Below are 18,872 nucleotides of genomic sequence, written 5' to 3' on the forward strand. Positions count from 1 at the left end.
CTGCGTTGGGAGTTCATTTCTCCCCCGTATAACGAATGCTGGTTGCCACTTGAATCTACCACAGTTAAAGCAGTTGAATAACTTCGCCTTCTTCACTTTCTTCTATTTCTTCTCTTCTTCCTCAATCATTGTCGTGCCACTGATATCTTCGTGTCGACATTGATATCTACGTCCAATCCCTGGACCCGCGAAGAGGACAAGAAGAACAATCGTGCCTCTATCTGTACACTCCGGCAAGCGGAGAAGACTTTTGAAGATGGTGGACGGAGGATTCGGCCGTCTCAGGAACAAGTTCAGAGAACATTTCAATCATGACTCGGTTAGTGACTGAATCGTGTCTCCTTTACCCTGCTTAGTCTCTGCTGTGTTTGTATGCTGTACTTTGCTCTTTTGTCGTTTCAGGTCGTTTTTTTTTTTTTGCTGCGTCTCGTTTGCTTAAGAGGTGTTTGATATAAGCTTGCAAAACATGCTTGCTACCAAACCGCCTCGTCTTCTTTGTACGGAACAGATGTAAGACGGTGACGGTATATATCAATCACGGGGGGCATGCTGTAATCTCACCGGAGAAACCTGGGCTGTCTGCTTGTCTACTTGTGGCTTTTGCGGTCCGTTTTGTTGCTATGGCTCTATACCAGCGGATCACCCGGCAGTTGTATAGATGTATGAATGCTAACATGTTCAAGAGCCCGGATGATGTCTATTTGACCTGTGAGTGATACAGTTGAGCTTCTCCTGGTGTTATAGTATATCTTTAAACAGATTTAACTGACAATGAGTGCTGCGAAAGACCACGATGCAAGCGGTAAGTGATTATCTTCCTATTTCTTTTCTCCTGATTTTCATTTACTGACATCCTATATAGTTACATATGAAGATCTTAACACGCTCAAGTCCGACTGGCTAACGGACAACGTGATTGGATTCTGGGAGGAGTATGATCTCGTTACGTCTAGTTTATTTAGGACGACCATTACTGACAGATTCTGCAGATTCCTGGAGCATGAGGTGCTGGCAATGTATAAAACACGCATAATCCTCCTTCGGCCCAGCATGTCATTTCTGCTGTTCCAGACTCCGGATCCAAAGACTCTTGTGAGCGCTTTGCCGGACTTCAGCCGTGCTTCTCACATCTTCCTGCCCATCAATGACTGCCGGAATGGCATGCAGGCTGAAGGCGGCACTCACTGGTCTCTTCTTCTCGTCTCTCTTGCAGACCAGGTAGCTTTCCATTACGACTCTCTTCCCCCTGGAAACATCACCGAGGCACACGAGGTTACAGAGAAGATTAGTAGGCTCTGCAACAAGTCCATCAAGTTCATGCAGATGCCGGACTGCCCAGTGCAGCAGAACAACAATGACTGCGGAGTATTCGTCTGCATGACGATGAGATATCTTCTCCAGCATCGACTCTTGCAGGCAAACTCAAAGGAATACATCACCATGTCCCTAGACGGCGTTCCGCTCGATCCTGCATTGGCACGCAAGGAAATAGTGCAGATTATCCAACAGTTCAAGAGAGACAATGGCCGGAGAAGATCGTACGTAACTTCATCCGCTGAGCCTGTTGCTGCGTCCCGCGTATTTGCAAAGCCTCATTCTATCATTGCCCGCACTCATGCTTCCTCTGCCTATCATACCTCTGCTCCCGCTCCTGCTCCCTCCACAGACTCTCCTTCTTCAACCCATCCTCGCCACTCAAGAGTCTCTTTGTTTACATGTTTCTTCACCTGTGCCTTTGTTATTGTTTTTATCGCGGTTTCCCTTCCTTTCTACTTCCCCAATATCAACATGGCGTCTGTTTACCATGGCTACACGCACATTCAACCGCCTGTATGCGGCGAATATTGCCACAAACTCGATTCGCTCCTTACGTCTGCCCGTTCCCAGCTTTCCCCTCACCTTCATCAGATGCACGCACAGTTAAACGAGCTCCATGTTCACGGAAAGGAGCACTTTGCTAAGGCGTATGATGCGTTCGCCCGCTTGAGACGAATCTAGGTCGAGCAGCCAGCACAAGCATAAACCACCGTCGCCCGAAAACCCTCTGAAGAAAAAGATGAAGGTTGCTATCGGACTCGAGGATTAGTCCACTATTCTACTACTCATTAGTGTTATCGTTGTTGTTCCGGACATTTCGTTTATTTTGCATTTTGCATTTGTTTTGATAGTTAACCATCTGGGTGTATCCCGTTTATGTGCATCCAAGCAAACCATTGATACCACTACAGTTAACTAGCGTTCGGTATATTCTAATACCCCCTTTCGTTCCACTTCGTTTCTCTGTGAAAGTGCAGTAATGAGCTATGCGGTATGAGTTCTGGAAAGTACGCCGTATCATATTTGATACCCGTGTTTAATAACTAATTCTTAATTACGGCCGAATAGCCGAGTCTATGTAATGTTTAATTCTCTAGTTGGCTAATAATTAATCAATTAATCAATTTCACTCTTTTCCAACAAAAACACTGGTTTATGTTCAATTCTAAGGCGAGACAATGTGGCAGCATCGAGTTCATTCAGTAAGTCTAGATAAAAAACAGTTGAAAAAAATTGAACATGACTCTAAGCAGCCGGGTTGCAGTGCTCGGTCAAACGCCGGCTGTTCTCAACCAGCACAGCGCTATATCGACAAAACCGCATCTCGGCCTCATATTACCGCGGCGGAACCTCAAGAGGCCTAATTTTCCAGCAGAAAGACCTGCCTGCGTCTCGAGATGACTGGAAGCCCATCTTCCTCGGAACCATGGGCTCCCCGGATCCCCATGGCCGCCAGCTCGACGGGCTTGGAGGTGGTCAGTCCAGTTTATCAAAAGTCTGCGTTGTGTCCACGGCATCAGACCTGAGTCGAGCCCAGGGGGCCCAAGTGGACTATACCTTTGTTCAAGTCGGCATCAAATCAACCGATATCGATTACTCGGGGAACTGCGGGAACCTGTCCAGTGCCGTGGGACCGTTTGCCATCGACTCAGGACTGGTCAGCTTGAGCAAAGAAGACCTCAAAGCAGGCAAAAGGACAGCTACAGTTCGCATATACAATACAAATACCCAGAAGATAATTGACTCTACGTTCCCCATATGCGTTTCACCCGATGGAAGCGTTGAGGCCGAAGCAGACGGTAACTTCATGGTCGACGGTGTTGCTGGATCGGCGTCAAGAATTCAACTCGACTTTATCAATCCCGCCGGTGCTAAGACGGGGAAATTGCTGCCCACGGGTAATCTGATTGATACCTTTGACGGTGTACGAGCAACATGTATCGATGTTGGGAATCCCATGATTTTCGTCCCGGCTTCCGACCTGCCTGTTGAGGGGAAGATATCCCCCAACCAAATATCTTCTACACCCGGCTTACTCAACCGTTTAGAGAAGATCAGATGCCAGGCTGCGATTAAGATGGGCATGGCAAAGACCACAGACGAAGTCCCGGCGTCCATACCAAAAATCAATATCATTTCTGCGGCCGACGAGGAGGGAGTTGATATCACTGTTAGAACTATCTCAGTAGGCCAACCGCACAAAGCTCTTCCCATCACTGCCGGGCTCAGTCTTGCCGTGGCCACGAAGCTTGATGGGTCGGTTGTGAAGCCGTTTGTCTCGAAGGCGAATAAGGCTGCGGGTGATGCTGTTGTTATAGGCCATCCAGGAGGCACATTGGCCGTGGGTGCAGAGTTCGAGGACGGCGAAAGTCGAGTGGTCAATAGAGCAACAGTGTATAGATCTGCCAGACGGCTGATGGATGGCCTTGTATATTGGAAATGATTCATATCAAACCATCATGCATGTTATATTAGAATGACTAGGTACGGAGTAGACCTGCATCTCACTAGCTATGACTCAGGTGGCTACACAGAGACTTGTATAAAGAGACACAACGTGAGAGCGGCAGACATTGAGATTTTGATGCTTTTTATTCTACTTTCAAACAACTATACAGGCGGCAGCTACATCTAGAGGGAAACATGACTTCTACATCCCTTCAGGGCCTCGAAGCCCTTCTCCAGTCTCTGGGAGTATCGACTCCAATACCGCAGCTTCCGCGCACCAATGTCCTCTCTACTCCAACGGACATCTATCGCTCGTATATCGCAGAGGCATTCCAAAAGCTTGTAGAATGCGACGAAGACACCGCGTACGATGCCATTCAATGGGCCAATGCTGCGACAAATGCCGATTTGATGCTTGTAACTGCGCGTCTGAAGCTGAAGGGAATCAACCCAAAGCAACTCGCCCAGGATATAGTCTCAAAGGTACAGTCTTACATCCAATCTGCATAGATAAATATATCCAATAACTATAAGAATGGTTCTGTACTGACTATGGATAGTTCCCATCTACTCCGTTGTTAAACCCGCCAGTTGCTAATGGGATATTCGTCCCCCTCTCGTTCTCACCAGATACACTGCCAAATCTAATATTACCTTTCATCTTTGACCGTCGAGCTTCGTATGGATCAAACCAGCTTCAGGGCCTCCAGGATCCTAAAGACGAAAGCTCCGGCAAGAAAAAAGTCATCGTTGAGTTCTCCTCTCCAAACATCGCAAAGGAATTCCATGCTGGCCATTTGCGGAGCACGATCATCGGCGCATACATTTCCAACCTGTATGAGAGCATGGGCTGGGATGTGGTCAGAGTGAACTACCTGGGCGACTGGGGCAAACAGTTTGGTTTGCTCGCAGTTGGATGGCAGAGATTTGGATCTGAGGAGCTCTTTGCAAAGGAGCCATTGAAGCATCTCCTTGAAGTATACGCGAAGATCAACTCGCTATTTGCGCCTGAGAAGGAAGCCAGTGAACAGGCTCGGGATAGGGGAGAAGATACCTCTGAGATTGAAAGCAAGGGCCTCTTTGCAGAGAGAAATGCATTTTTCCAGAAAATGGAGGACGGAGACCCCGATGCTATTGCGTTATGGAAACGGTTCCGTGATGTCAGTATCGAGCGATATATCTCGACTTATGCTCGGCTCAATATCAAATTCGATGTTTATTCTGGGGAATCAACTGTGAAAGCACTGACAGTCGAGAAAGCAGAGTTACTTCTCAAAGAGAAGGGGGTCTATACTGAAGATAACGGCACATGGATCATCGACTTCAAAAAGCATGGTGCCCCTAATCTGGGGATTGCGGTCGCTAGAACCCGAATCGGTACTACGACCTACTTACTCCGTGATGTTGCAGCTGTCTTGGAGAGAGTTGAGAAGTACCAGTTTGACAAAATGATCTATGTCGTCTCTACCGAGCAGGATCTCTACTTCCAGCGCCTCTTCAAAACAATTGAACTCATGGGATACCCTGACGTGGCCGCTAAACTCGAACATGTTAACTTTGGAAAAGTCCAAGGGATGTCATCTCGACTGGGTACTGTCAAGATATTGAGTGATATCCTAGATGAATGTGGCAGCGCCATGCACAACGTCATGCGAAAGAACCCTACTAAATACGATCAAATTGAGAAGCCAGCTGAAGTCGCAGATATCCTTGGAATCACGGCAGTTATGGTTCAGGATATGGCCGGGAAAAGAATCCATAACTATCCATTCGACATTGCCAAGATGACCTCCTTTGAAGGCGATACAGGGCCGTATCTGCAATATGCCCATGCAAGACTGTGTTCCATTGTTCGCAAGGTTGATATTGACCCCCAGGAGATTACAACTGCGAACTTCTCTCTCTTGAAAGAGCCACATGCTATTAACATTCTTCGGCTCATGGCTCAGTATCCCGACGTTACATGCAACGCTTTAAAAACATTAGAGCCAACCACGACCCTAACATATCTCTTCCGGCTAGCACATCAAGTCTCCTCAGGGTATGATGTGATCAAAGTGATTGGTGCTGAAAGTCATGAGGTGACTGTGGCCCGTCTAGCTCTGTATGAAGGTGCCCGACAGGTGCTCGAAAATGGCATGCGCTTGCTAGGGTTTTCACCTGTTAAAAGGTATGGGTTATTCTTCCGATGTAATAACGACTTGAGTTTACTAACACATATCTTAGAATGTAACATGTCAAGGGGAGCAGCAGCGGTCAGGAGTTCCTGGCAGAGAGTAAAAATTATGAAGGAGAATTTTAACCTTCGTTTATTCCTGGCAAATTTTCAGGTCAAACCGGACACTGTTTGTCCTTCATCTGATAGCGGGTCTATGTGGGTGGAATGGATGGGTGTAGTCAGCATAATGCGTAGCAGTGATTCTCAATACTAGTTATAGTGCCGAACTAGATAATATCTAAATAGCGTGCCTTATATATGATATAAGATATGTTCATAGTCCCTAATATAGAGATGCAAGGTTATATAGTATGGCAAATATTGGTTGTTCCATAGTTGCAAGGTTGTAGATTGTCAACACCAATGCATCGCAAAGCCACCCCGTGTTGTTTTATCAGCCACAACTGGCTCTACTTGACTTGTCAAGTGTTATACCTCATTTCCATAGGGTATAATGGGTCAGAATGGGTATAATGCATATGTTGAGGCCCATTTATACAAAATTTTCAACCACGAGTAATCAACTCGAAAGTACCATCATAGTAAACGCCGTCTCTTGTAAGTAGCGTAGGATTTGTTGTTTTCCTGAAAGAGGGTGTGTCTGGGTGCTGTGTCACAGAGCGTAAGGTAGGTGTAGGCCATAATAAGCCGCTATATCTCCACCACCTCAAGCGGAAGAGAGATGATACCTAATTCACTGTATCCTACCTTTGTTTTGGCATAACTCTGACTCCTGTTTTTAGTGGTATCAAGCTCGTTGTCGTTGGTAGGGAGAGTCACCGTAGATCTATATTGACGTAGAGAACAACCCCAGGCTCAACACCACAAGCGTGTAGGAGCCTGTACGTGTGTAGAAGACAATTGTAGATGTCTATAAACAGCGTATAGAGATTCTTGAGCCCCTCCATGCTGGTCTGCGTCGCTTCCTGCGCTGCTTTGGTGGAAGGAATACGACGCACAGGCCTTGATGTCCGTTTTGACGAAACGGAAAGCGAAGGTGAAGGAAGTAGAGGACGCTCAGGATACTGAGAAATCAGTCTACAACTGTTTGATATGCATTACAACTCTGGCCTAACGTTGCATGGCTCTACCTCACCGTCGTTTGGACTGCTGTTTTGCGTCCGAGAGCACATCTAGCAGCGCTACCACCAGCGCTCGAAGGGACCTAAAAGCGGTCGCAAACTAGAGATAGACTACAGAGGAGCCTGTCAATACCAATTTTAACGGCTCTCCAGGTCTTTCTCCCTGCGTGTACAGAGGGATGCTATCCAGCTCGGTCTCCGCCCCTTACCAGATGGATGACCGTTCGCAACGCATGATACCTGGGCAAAACTGGTACCATTCGGCTCGTCTCGTCGTGCTGATTCCAGATATGCCCTCGTATACCAAAATTACATACGGGACTTAGGTCACTTTCAGATATCTGCCCTGCCCACCTATTCCACGATACCCCAATACAGCCTCCAGAGCCCGTATTTTTGGCACAAAAAAGTGGGAGGCAGCTTCCCCGTCATTGAATTTGCCACAATAACAGCCTAATAGAGCAATACATCCTGCTTGTATAGGCAATTTTGGGCATCCTCTCCTTCTCTTTTCTAGGCCGCTCTTGCTCAAAATCATGCAGAATTGCCTGTTGAAGAAGGACCGGGACCGTAGGATGGGTATATGGCATCTCTCCTCGCCCAAATTCCCCAATTTTTTTCTTCTCTTTCTTCCCTCACGCTTGCGTCTCCAGCTTACTGCTCTCCATACGTTCGTATCCAGTGTTCACGCCGATACTTACCGCTTCTACCACTTTCTTGCTCTCTCCAACTCCCTCCTCTCTCCGGTGGTTACCTAACCACCCTCTACCGATCTCAGTGTTTCATTGTTGCTGTTCGCCATGTTCTTCATTCTGTCTGTAAGTTTTCTTGCTTTTCTGTACTTTCTCGGCCATCGTGAGGTGAGTTCGCGCACCGGCGCCATCGCACGCTCACGAAAGGCCAAAAAGGTAAGTTTCGCACCTGTCGTCCGCTGCTGGGTCCCCCGTCGTCGCGTTCGTCGTACTGTTGCGTGTGCTGCTCCTAGTGTAGTTATAGAGCCGGTTGCTATAGAGCTTCCAGCTACCCCCCCTTCCCCCTCCCCTGTTTCTTCTGTAGCTTCCTCCCCTTTCATTTTGTCCCCTGTTTCTTCCGCTGCCTCTTCCCCCTTTATTTTGTCGCCTGTTTCCTCTGCCTTTTCTTCCCCCTTTATTTTGTCCCCTGTTTCTTCTGTTGTTTCTTCCCCCTTTGTTTCTTCCCCCGTTGAGTCTGTTGTTTCTTCCCCCTTTATTGTTTCCCCTGTTGAGTCTGGCGTTTCTTCCCCCTTCCTTGATTCCCCCTTGTCTTCGCGTTCTGTTTCTACCCCTGTTCCCCCTTCTGAGTTGAGCGTTCGTCTTGCTGCTTTGCGTTCCCGTGTGCTTGCCCTTTCTGGCCCAGCAGCGGACCATACCCCCCTTCCTGTTGCCCCCTCCCCTGCCCGCCGTGTTGCTCGTATCCGCCAAGGGGTTCCCTTCGTGGTGCGGCCAACACGGATTCCCACTCCCGTCCCCTCCCGCGTCTTCTCTGCCCTTCCGCTAGTGTATTCGAGAGATGCACGCCCCTTCGCTGAAACTCTAGGTCCCGTCGCCACAACACCCATGGACATCCGGAACATCCTTCGCGCCCAAAGGCTAGCCGCTCCCGTCGCTGCTGAGGCACGCAGCTCCAACTCTTTACCCAGAAAGAGTGCATTGCGAGTCACCAACAGCGAGGCAACCCCCAAGCGGGTTAGCTTTCACGAAGCTGTCACCGTTGTGAATGTCGAGAAGTGGGTGGTGCCTGGTGTTCACTCAGAAATCGGTTGAGTCTGGCCAGCCCAGCCGTTCTGTTGTGTCTCCAGTGCGACCATCGCCTGAGGTCAGTCTAGGGTCTCATTATTGTCACCCTCTTCTTCTCGCCCCATCACGCGGAGTTGCCCCTTCATATTCCACTGAAAAAAAAACCAAAAAAAATCTGCTTCCCGTCGTGCGTTCCTTTTTCCATGACTCCTGGTGCTGCTTACGGGTATATAGATCTTGCTGAACAGGTAGCTCAAATTGGTAAGTCACCTCACCGTCGATGTGCTTTTTTATCATGGGTATCATGCTAACATCGTTTTAGGGGGTCCACCGGGACCAAGACTGGAGCAGGGGTGGATGGTGGCTGGCGTTTGCCAATTCAATGGTAAGTAACCTTCCTTCTCTTCCCTCCCTCCCTGTTCATACAAGGAATATGTGCGCTAACCGCTTCAAACTCCAGATTCGGGTCACCGTGCTGCCGACACACGCCTTGTGTGTCGGCAGCATGGTGGCCCACATGTCCATTCGGCTGCAAGGGAGGATTGGTCTGTCTGTGGTAGCGCAGAACGGATTGCATTGAGGCAAGTATCACATCATCTCATCATTGTCCACATACTGACGCTTGTGCAGACACTTGCATGCATATATATAGATATAGTGTGGCTTCAAGGGAGGATGCAAATGGACTAAAGACAAGTGTCCCCTCATTCCATCATTTGTTCATTCAAATACTGACGATAGCACAGATACTCCATACGTTGCAGGTTGCAAGGGAGGATTGGTCTGTCTGTGGTAACGCAGTACGGAATGCATCGAGGCAAGTACCTATCTCATTACCTCAACCACTATTCACATACTGACACATGTGCAGACACTTGATTTATTTTACTGGTTACAACGATTTTGTATCTTTGTTTGATAGGTAGCGCAGCGCGTGCTACGTCGAGGCATGCAACCCCATCATCCATCTTCTTGAACATGCTAACACGCGCGCAGACACCGGAAGTGGCTTCGAGGGATGGGTTCCTGTGGTGGCGCAGCACCGGCTGCTTCGAGGTATGCATCATCATCCTCGTTCTCTCGTTACCGTCTTCTCCTTACTCTTCCTCTCCTCTGGCTCTGTCTCTCCAGCTCCCCAGCAACCTCCCTCTCCCACGCACCTGCAACAATCCGTCCCCAAAGTTTCAGGCTAACCCCCCTATCACTTAACAGGCACGCAATCGATGCGGAGGGACATGGTCAGTCTAGTGGTGGCGCAGCTGCGCTGCATCGCGAGTAAGTCACCTCATCTTCTTGTTATTATTATTGTTGTTGTTGTGGTGGTGGTGATGAAGTTGAGATGTCGTTGTCTTTTCCTTTTCAAGCAGTGCATCACGTGGCTAACCTTATGTAATCCTTTATTTCACAGCGTCCGTGTTTTCCGCTTGCGGATGTAGGGGCAGGGGTTGAGCGTGGCGGGTTGGTGGGAGCTCAACCCTATGGGTTGTTTTTTTTTACTATCATCATACCATCATAGTGTCAATCAAGATGCTACTATTCTTCTTCTTCTTCATCTAGTTGTGGCAAGTAATCATACAGTAAACGCAGTATAGGAGTAGTCAAGGTACAAGAAACAAGATACATGTGGATGATGTACATGAGGATGACAAGAGATACATGAAAAGGCTTTAGGGGCTACTGCTCCTTGATAGTAAGGGGAAGGGCTCGTAGACGGCGGCTGAGGAGTTCCAGCTCGCCAACAACACCACCAGAGGACAGGGACCATTTCTCACCGACCAGCCGTCCGTCAACACGGTCTCGCAGCAGGCCACTCTTTGCATAGTACTGCAGCAGGCCGGCAGCCTCGTCCTTGCCCAAGCCAGAGAGCTCAAGGTGGCCCATGTCCTTTGCCTGAGCAAAGAGCGAGACCACACGGTCATCTAGCTTGCCGTACAGGACGGGGTAATCAGGGGATGATGGGCTGGTTCCAGCCTGGCGAGCAGCCACCTGCTTGATTCCGAGTTCCAGAGATGGCAGTCTTAGGGAGTTCGATGCAGCAGTTGCATACAGAGCGAGGCCACCATTTGGCAGGGCCTTCTTGGATTCCATACGCATCAGAGAGAGGAAGTGGTCGACAATGGTAAAGTCGTGGGCGTGAATGGGCTTATATTCAGCATTGCGGTAGCTGGTATCAGTCATCCAGTGAGAGAGGTTGTCGACCGTGACGAGAAGCGGAGGACGAGCAGTGAATGGCTTGGTTCCCTTCGCTGCCTTCGTGTCCATTGCGGGTCCCGTTGCTGTAAGCTCAGACCAGAGGGAGCGGAATATCGGCCACGAGAGATCTGGTTGTTGGATGCCGATGTTTGCCAACTCAAAGAGAGAGAGCCCGGAGTCCTTTACATTGGGGTGCGATCGGGAAATGTGTAGTTTTGAAAGAACATCCTTGTTTCCCTCGGCTATGCGTTTGAGCAGTTCGGCCGTGGCATTTTTCTGGAAGTATTTAACCGGCTGGGAGTTGAGGACTGGAGCATAGGCAGTTGTGCCGTTGACAAGGTTCCAGGCTATCTTTTATGTTAGCACCTAGCTTGAAAAGTGTCATGGGGGTGAGATAACAACATACCGTCTGGAATTGTGACGACTACCCAGTCCTTCAAGAACGCCATGGTGGTGGCCTGGAGCAGATGAACACTCTTCCCTGTGCGTCTACCACCTGTGACAATCTTCATAACGGCTTCTGCGCCCTTCTCCTTATCGTTGATTTGCTCGATCAACCTGCCCAGCTCAACGGTCTCTTTCCTAACCACGGTGCAAGGCCGTCTGAACAAGCTCCATCCCTGGTTCCTCCTGAAGGCCTCAACGGCTCTCAATCTATCAAGCAAATTCATTGGCAGGCCCACGACTTGAGTTCTAAGCTCTGGGCTGCTCAAGTTCGCCACACTAAGCTCTTGTAGGCCGGTAATCTCGAGCGCATTGTTGTTACTTAGCACAATTCGATGACTGAGAGCCTTTCGCTCCTCCGGGCTTCGTCGAAGTGGTTTGGTCGGTTTCGCTTTTTTCGAGACTCGTGAGCTTCGTGCTTCACGGAATTTTGGCCCAGTACTCTGATTGTTCTTTCCCTTCTTAGCCGGAGCGGCATTGAGAGTTGCGCTGGTGTGGAAGGACGAGGTTATGGCTGGCGTACGGAGAAGAGTTGAAGGTTGTATTAGAGCTGGTAGCGAGAGGGTTCGTGACGGGTATACGGAGCGTATCTGGGAGACACATCTCCAGCAACATGAGGAAGCCATCTCCAGGCACGCCAGGCTGCTAATCTGGCTCGTACCTAACGCCAATGGCTCGCGGTATTCACTTTGCAGTTCGTCGTGGATGATTTTTTTGCTTCTTGACGTCGTTTTTCTACTTTGAAGGAAAAAAAGCGATAAAGGCTGAAAAGGGAAAATAGGTGTCGCCGCCTTTAACTGCTCACGTGATACCACTGATATTGGAAGCTTCTTTTAAAGCGGCAAGGAACATCCACTTTGATGAATTTTTGATTTATATTTTTGACCTTCGCGAAGATAAAATTGAATATCAAAGAGAAATCAGTGGCATCATTGGAGATTAAGAGAAAAACAGCCTGGAAAAAAATGCCAGACATAGCCATGGCAGATTCGAGGGCCGATACCAAGGTTAAGTCAAAGCCAAAGCCAGAAAGACTGTACGTATCTTTTACTTCTATATTAGTTTCAACATATCTAACATTCAATACAGACCAATAACCGTTGAAAAACCCACACCATATGTATTTGATCTTGGGAACCTCATGGCACTGGATGCGAACCCAATTGATCTTCCTCAGGCCGCAAAGTCTTCGCCATTGGTATTAAACCAGACTCTTAAAGCTACGGCACGCGATGGCGCCCAGTGCCTTGTCAACCAGCTCCTCACCACTTGTCCGATAACGAGTTCAATGCATGATGGGGTCCTTCTTACCCTTCCACGACCAACAAGCATGGTACCTCGTTTCAAGCCACTGCCGACTCCTAAACCTCCCACCAAATGGGAGCTCTTTGCTCGCAAGAAGGGAATTGGCAAATACAACTCCAAGCTGGGTAGCGGTCTAGCCGACACTGAAAGAAAGAAAAACTTGGTTTATGACGAGGAGAAGGACGAATGGGTGCCTAAATGGGGATACAAGGGAAAGAACAAGGGGACTGAGAATGACTGGCTTGTGGAAGTTGATGAGTCCAAGTGGAAGAAAGAGGAGCAGATGAACAGCGAGGGCAAGTCTATTCGAAACGAGGGCAGAAAAGAACGAATGGAAAGGGCAAGGAGAAACGAAAGAAAGATGAGGGCGAACGAACGCAAGGCCAGAACTGGGAAAGCCAGGTAAGGGCCGAAAGTCGAGTTGGCATTTTTGCCAGGTGTTACGGTCGTCTGGAATAACGGATTGCATGGCGTTAGGGCGAGCAATGGGTATATCCTGTAGATTAGGGATTTAAAAAGTGAATGGTTATATTATATCAATTATATTATTGAATCAATCTTAACCTGTCTACGTCTTCGAGTGAGTTAATGGGTAAAGGCCAAACTCTTCCATCAGGAGTTCCGGGTAAAACAAGATTGATGGGGGGAAAGACAGCAGTTTATTAGACAATATTGAAAGTGATATTAATTCAAAAGGATTTATTCAACTTTGTATCAGCAAGAAACAAAACGACACAAACAGTTGCCAAAAGGGAGGGTAGGTGAGGGAAATTCAAAAACCACAAAACCAAAAGGAAAGGGAAGGGAAGGGAAACAAAAGTAGAATAGAACGTCCCAACGCCAACGAAGATATCAAATCGCTCGATGCGCCGAACCAATGCTTTCCGCGTAGGGCCAATAAAAGCAGATACTGTAAAAAAAAAAGTCGTCAAATAGCCAGCCAGAGAGGGGGTTAGAGGGAGGAAAGGTGATAAAACGGAGGATTCATTAAGGAAAATCGGAATAAGAAGGAAGGTATCGTCTGGCAGTGGAGAGAATCATATTTTAAAAGGGAATAGGTGCATGAAGTTGGAGAAGGGAATAAGTGTACTAAACAAATATAAGTAATCCACTGCAGAAAAATAGATGAGAAAAAGATCTTTTTAAAAACGAAGATTAGTTTGTAGCGGGAGAGGATCTAAAGGGAAGGGAGCTATACGCTCTATTGGGAGAATGCTTTTCTCCTGTCGAGCCTGCTGCACGCCTTGAATAAGGGAGTAGGACGGTAGGTTGTAAAGAGAGTTCAAGGGTATCAGGTTGTCAGTTCCGTTGAGAATCGGATAGGTGATAAAGGAGGGCCCAACTCGGGGAGCTGGGAAGCTGATCGTGAATGAGTGCTGGGGCGGGCCACTTCTTTGCTAGACTTCTTGGGACTAACAGAACGAGCCGAGTTTTGTCTCGGCGGTATAGCACGCGCTCCATCCGTACAATCGGCAGAGTTACGCGATCGTTGTCGTGGCGATTGTTGCGGCGATTGCTGCGGCGATTGTTGCATCTGTGGCGGTGGCTGGCTGCTACCGGACGATGAGATGGCCCTCTCATCACCCGTTGCACCAGAGGTCCTCGAAGGTGCTATTGCGGAGGTATCTAAAGGATAGCCATTCTGCTGTTGCTGCTTCTCCCTCTCTTGTCTATCAAGCTCCGCCTCGATTTCAAGATGCTCCTTCTCTGTCCAACATCCTTGCCAACAGTTCTTCCAGTCACAGACGAGGAAATTGAAACAGTAACCGTCTATCTTCAGACAGGGCTGGAAACAGATACACAAGTTGCGGTAATCCATTTTGTTTTTGTCGACGTAAGAATGGAGGAGGCTGAGATGGCATGTGATTGTGAAAAGAAGGTAGTAGTTATATGGAGGAAGCTTGGAAAGCTCATCTTTAAGTAATTGTGGTGCGGTAGTGGCGCCGGGGCATTCAGCTGCAATTTTCGCTTGGGTTGCTTTTGGCAGGATTTCATCAGGGAGACAACGGAGCCAGGCTTTGAACATAGATCCAATGGTGTTGATATCGTAAAGATCGGGTTCATCGAAAAGATTAATGTCGAGTTCTATCTGTGTCTTAGCACGGTGTATTACTCGGGAGTTGTGGACAAGGGAGACAAACCTGTATCAAACCGTCGTTGCCAGTGTTTCACTTCCTTCCCACTTCCGGGAACACGATATAGGCCTTCCTCTTCACATCCCTTGAAGTTGAGGTAACTAGCAAAAAAAAAGCAATCAGTATCACTGCACGATGAGATCATTTGGAGGGGAAAATATGATGTGTAAACATACTCGATGCACCTCCACGGTAATGCAGGCATCCAGAATTCTGTCTTGTCCTTGGAATTTCTCAAACTTTTCACCATTCTCGTTCGCCGTGTCTGCTCAACTAGAGGCAGATTAATAACGGAGCACACATAGTTGTCATCCGGGACGACTTCTCGCTCATTGCTGCTACCACTCCGTGCGATTTTTCCGAAAAATCCTTTACCAGCCTTGCCGATACGGTCTGCGGCGCCGCTGGAGGTGTTCTTGATGTTGTTAAACAGCGATGAGCTTGCCACAGAGCTCATCATTGAGCTCCCATGGCTCCGTTCTCGCTTGGTAGTGGTGTAGTGCTGAGAGTTGCCGCTATTCTGGTTAGAGGAGAGAGTCCGACTTCCATCTCGGGTTGCCGGTCGATCGGCTGAGCGGTTGCGGGAAGTCGAGCCCATCACCTCTCTGAATGTTCGCTCTTGTTGCAGAGGTGCGGTTTTCAGTGGAGGGTCGGTATCGGTAGTAGTCTCGTCAAGACGTAGCAGACCGTTCGAGGGACGCTTCTTGGGGCCAGCGGAACGGGGACTTTGTAGACCGTCGTCAGCGCGGATGGAGCGGGTGCGAGCCAACAAACCCCCAAATCGTGGCTTGCTTTTCTTTGGGTTGAGGGAATGTATCGCTGCAGGTGCAGATGGTGCTGAGGAAGAAGGTAGTGGAAGTATTGGTGGGTTGAAGGTCGAGGTGGAGCCTTCTGCTGGTTTTAAGCTTGCGGAGCGTAGAGGGGGGGATTGGTGATCTTCACTTGTATCGCCTAGGAACAAGGGGTCAGGGGCCAGGGTTAGCGTGGTAATGTGAATGAAACCGGGTGCAAACATACTGTTAGGTTTGTCGGTCCGTTTAGGTGAGTCGGATTTTGGCGATGTTCGCGTCACTGCGCCACGGCCAGCCCTATCCCTAGAGCTGCCTCGGCTCATTGAAGATTTCTCTTCTCCCGAATGGCCACTTGACGCGTCCGAGAGATGTATTTTCTGAGCAGATTTCGATGCTTTGAGGTTGGAGAAAAAAGATTTGGACGGATCACGGGCGTGTTTGCTGGTCTGTTGGGGTGATGAAGGATATGGAGGAATAGCAGTTATCACTGGTGATTGTGGATGGTCAACCTTGTTTGTACCATTTTCTGGCTCCCGGACCGGCTCGTTTGATGAAGTGGACGTGACGGGTCTGATGGTTGAACCCTTTGGAAATGTCGAGGTGGGACTGAGTCTTTGGGAAGAAGATGCTTTTGACTGAGGAGAGGTTTCCCGGCTAGACTTCTCGAGCTGCGATGGAGACGTTTGGAACGACTTTCTGGCCATGTTCGCGGATACGTAAACTGAAGATCTATTGGGCCTTCCCTTGGGAATGGAACGATAGGCCTGGTATGCCGATAAGAAGGCTGCGAAGGGAATATGAGAGTGATGGAGGAGTTCTGCGCCAGAAGGCAGCGCAGGATCAGGGTATTTGCTAATAAAGTCAGCGACGTCAGTCATATTGATGGTAGTGAACACTCAAGTGTAGGTAAATGTAGAGCAAGGTGGAAACAAGGAAAATAGGATATCAGGCCGAAATATGTTGCGCCTGATAAGTAGCATACCGTTCTGGATATAAGCAGAGGACGAGCCAGGCAGGTTTGTCACTCTGTGCTGCAATGCCGTCGCACCGGCATAAACCCAGTGTAGAATACTCCGCCAAAATGTGGACTCTGAATCAGGATCGTCGTTCTATCCGTCGACCAGTGAACAAGGTATGCGGGGAGTATTTTCGGAGTTGGGTTCCAACGCAACGGGTGAAGGCAGGTATGCCGGGCGATGATTGATCAGGCACACTCCCTGCACCACGTATGTGTTATGAGCCCCAAGGCAAACCAGGGCGATAGGAGGGCAGTGTCAGGCACAGGCCATCAATTGTGTAAATGTTGTTGACTTCGGGCGTTTTAAGCGGCAGGTTGCGTTGGTGAGATATGAGCAGTCGCCGACAGAAGAAAGGGTGACACGAAAAAGGGGCCCGAAGGTCAGACGGGGAGCTGCTGCCTTCACGACGAAGATACGGCTCTAGACAGTAGATAGAGTAAGCCAGGTTCATTTACCGTAAAAGAGCAAGAAGGCAGGATAAAAATCAATATTAAAAAACGGTGAAGGAATCAACGAGACAACAAACATGACAGGACATGGTAGTTATGCGTTGCACGTCGAAGTTGACTGCAGAGGACCACAGGAAAAAGCAACCTCCAACGGGCAGGGGATAAAGAACAGCACTGGAAAGGCTTCGTGCAACATAGAGATACAACAAAAAAAGATAGGATGTCGTGAAATAGGGCTGACTTTTTCTCAGTCTCGGAGTTGTCTTGTTCTTCTTTTCTCCCGCTTCAAATCCTATGCTCTTCTGGGCTCTTGTTCTCCTGCGTCACTCCCGCTCTTGCTCCGCCCTTTGTAATGGTTCTGTATCAGATAGAGTGCTCTGAGCAGCCTCGACTCCATCGACGGATTTGATACAGGTACAGAGACGGAGTTATTCATCCGCTCCGGGAACTGAGACGATCGACAGGTTCGAATACAAAAGAACAAGCAACAGACCAGAAAACAACACCCGCGCGGCCAATAGGGCAGGATATGGTTGAAGCTGAAACAGAAAACAGCCGAAAGCTGAGGAGGATTTAACCCTACCTTTTCCTGATTCGCGCAGAACGACCGCACAGCTGTATCCAGCTACACAGTAACTTTTCGAAAAATAAGGAGGGAGAATGTTTGAAACGGAGGATGGCAGAAGAAACCGGACAGTTCTTGTTGCGTGTGTAAAGCAGGTTGTTGATAATGGCCACATAGGATACTCCGTAGGAGAAAGAGGGAGCGAGGAAAAGGGTGAAAAAAGACAGCGAAGCAAGCAAGCCCCCGGCCGGTCGAGGGGGATGCAGGCACCAGGTCGTGTTAGCGTCGATCAACTGGAGAGACTTTACGAACAATACGCAATGCACGCACACACGCACGCACGAGAGTCTGGACAGTAGTTATCCGTTCGAGCGTGCTGTCTCTGGTCGATTATAAGAAAAAGAAGATGCGAGTGAAGCACAAATCGATAGTGGTGGGTGTACAGTGTTCCGTACGGAACAGTGGTCTCACTGATAGCGCCAGTACGACTTTAGCCTGGTTTTCGACCCCCCCGCCACGGGAGAAGAGCGAGGTTGAACCGGCGGTAAAGGGAAGCCGGGGATCGATCGGTGGGACAAGACGAAAGGCGAAGTCAATAAACCCAGTCCACGACAGACAGGCAGGCTGACAGGCTGTATATGATCCCAGTTCGGCGGTTGGGCGCTGCAGGTCTAAGTAGCAGGATATAAGTTATCGATTATTATGGCGGGCTAGAGAAGCTTGGCTAAAGGGGTAAAGGAGGCGGCGAAAGTCAATGTTTCAGCATGCTCTGCGCTTGGCAGCTGCAGGAGGACGTTTCCACAGGGACAAAACAGCCGAAGCAGCACCAAAATGGCGGCACCGGCGATGCTGTGAAGAGCGCGAGATGCAGCAGAAGATGAAGATGAGGTTGAAGTTCGAAGTTGAAGTCGACGATGTTTTTGAGGTCGAGACTTGCCGAAAGGAGACGAAGGGCGATGCTGATGTCAGCGCCCGAAGGGGACTAGCGTGACAGCTGGCGGCTACAGGCTTGGCATGACGTGTAGCTTATGTAATAAATTCCGCGAGAAAAAAAAAATAGGGGGAAAGAGGAAAGAGACATCAAACATCGTTCGTTCTACGGGAGATAAACGGAGTCGAAGGTGAGGGAAGGGAGCAAGGTTGATTATGTGC

The 18,872-nt window shown here is 48.8% G+C and overlaps 9 protein-coding genes across 9 annotated transcripts; 6 read left to right on the forward strand and 3 right to left on the reverse strand.

The window, feature by feature from the left end:
* Positions 1-771: 771 nt before the first annotated feature.
* MGYG_05339 (hypothetical protein) lies at positions 772-1,998 on the forward strand (the record flags this gene model as incomplete). The annotated part of the gene is made up of 3 exons (XM_003172704.1): positions 772-802; positions 863-932; positions 990-1,998. The coding sequence occupies 3 exons, from the start codon at positions 772-774 to the stop codon at positions 1,996-1,998; spliced, it is 1,110 nt and encodes a 369-aa protein (XP_003172752.1).
* A 497-nt stretch (positions 1,999-2,495) lies between these two features.
* Positions 2,496-3,760, forward strand: MGYG_05340 (DUF453 domain-containing protein; the record flags this gene model as incomplete). Its single annotated transcript, XM_003172705.1, has 2 exons — positions 2,496-2,519; positions 2,582-3,760. The coding sequence occupies 2 exons, from the start codon at positions 2,496-2,498 to the stop codon at positions 3,758-3,760; spliced, it is 1,203 nt and encodes a 400-aa protein (XP_003172753.1).
* Positions 3,761-3,960: 200 nt separating this feature from the next.
* On the forward strand, positions 3,961-5,998 carry MGYG_05341 (arginyl-tRNA synthetase; the record flags this gene model as incomplete). The annotated part of the gene is made up of 3 exons (XM_003172706.1): positions 3,961-4,248; positions 4,326-5,935; positions 5,992-5,998. The coding sequence occupies 3 exons, from the start codon at positions 3,961-3,963 to the stop codon at positions 5,996-5,998; spliced, it is 1,905 nt and encodes a 634-aa protein (XP_003172754.1).
* A 1,821-nt stretch (positions 5,999-7,819) lies between these two features.
* MGYG_09080 (hypothetical protein) lies at positions 7,820-8,641 on the reverse strand (the record flags this gene model as incomplete). The annotated part of the gene is made up of 1 exon (XM_003172707.1): positions 7,820-8,641. One exon carries the CDS (start codon positions 8,639-8,641, stop codon positions 7,820-7,822), a length of 822 nt encoding a protein of 273 aa, XP_003172755.1.
* MGYG_05342 (hypothetical protein) lies at positions 8,640-10,012 on the forward strand (the record flags this gene model as incomplete). Its single annotated transcript, XM_003172708.1, has 4 exons — positions 8,640-8,841; positions 9,054-9,080; positions 9,142-9,204; positions 9,816-10,012. The coding sequence occupies 4 exons, from the start codon at positions 8,640-8,642 to the stop codon at positions 10,010-10,012; spliced, it is 489 nt and encodes a 162-aa protein (XP_003172756.1).
* A 481-nt stretch (positions 10,013-10,493) lies between these two features.
* MGYG_05343 (hypothetical protein) lies at positions 10,494-12,082 on the reverse strand (the record flags this gene model as incomplete). The annotated part of the gene is made up of 2 exons (XM_003172709.1): positions 10,494-11,359; positions 11,419-12,082. The coding sequence occupies 2 exons, from the start codon at positions 12,080-12,082 to the stop codon at positions 10,494-10,496; spliced, it is 1,530 nt and encodes a 509-aa protein (XP_003172757.1).
* Positions 12,083-12,436: 354 nt separating this feature from the next.
* On the forward strand, positions 12,437-13,167 carry MGYG_05344 (ribosome biosynthesis regulator; the record flags this gene model as incomplete). Its single annotated transcript, XM_003172710.1, has 2 exons — positions 12,437-12,492; positions 12,546-13,167. 2 exons carry the CDS (start codon positions 12,437-12,439, stop codon positions 13,165-13,167), a joined length of 678 nt encoding a protein of 225 aa, XP_003172758.1.
* An 885-nt stretch (positions 13,168-14,052) lies between these two features.
* Positions 14,053-16,565, reverse strand: MGYG_05345 (hypothetical protein; the record flags this gene model as incomplete). The annotated part of the gene is made up of 4 exons (XM_003172711.1): positions 14,053-14,846; positions 14,903-14,997; positions 15,073-15,847; positions 15,914-16,565. The coding sequence occupies 4 exons, from the start codon at positions 16,563-16,565 to the stop codon at positions 14,053-14,055; spliced, it is 2,316 nt and encodes a 771-aa protein (XP_003172759.1).
* A 158-nt stretch (positions 16,566-16,723) lies between these two features.
* On the forward strand, positions 16,724-17,130 carry MGYG_05346 (hypothetical protein; the record flags this gene model as incomplete). The annotated part of the gene is made up of 2 exons (XM_003172712.1): positions 16,724-16,819; positions 17,020-17,130. The coding sequence occupies 2 exons, from the start codon at positions 16,724-16,726 to the stop codon at positions 17,128-17,130; spliced, it is 207 nt and encodes a 68-aa protein (XP_003172760.1).
* Between the last annotated feature and the right edge of the window lie 1,742 nt (positions 17,131-18,872).

Source organism: Nannizzia gypsea, genomic scaffold, assembly GCF_000150975.2.
Source record: "Nannizzia gypsea CBS 118893 supercont1.4 genomic scaffold, whole genome shotgun sequence".
Lineage (NCBI taxonomy): Eukaryota > Fungi > Ascomycota > Eurotiomycetes > Onygenales > Arthrodermataceae > Nannizzia > Nannizzia gypsea.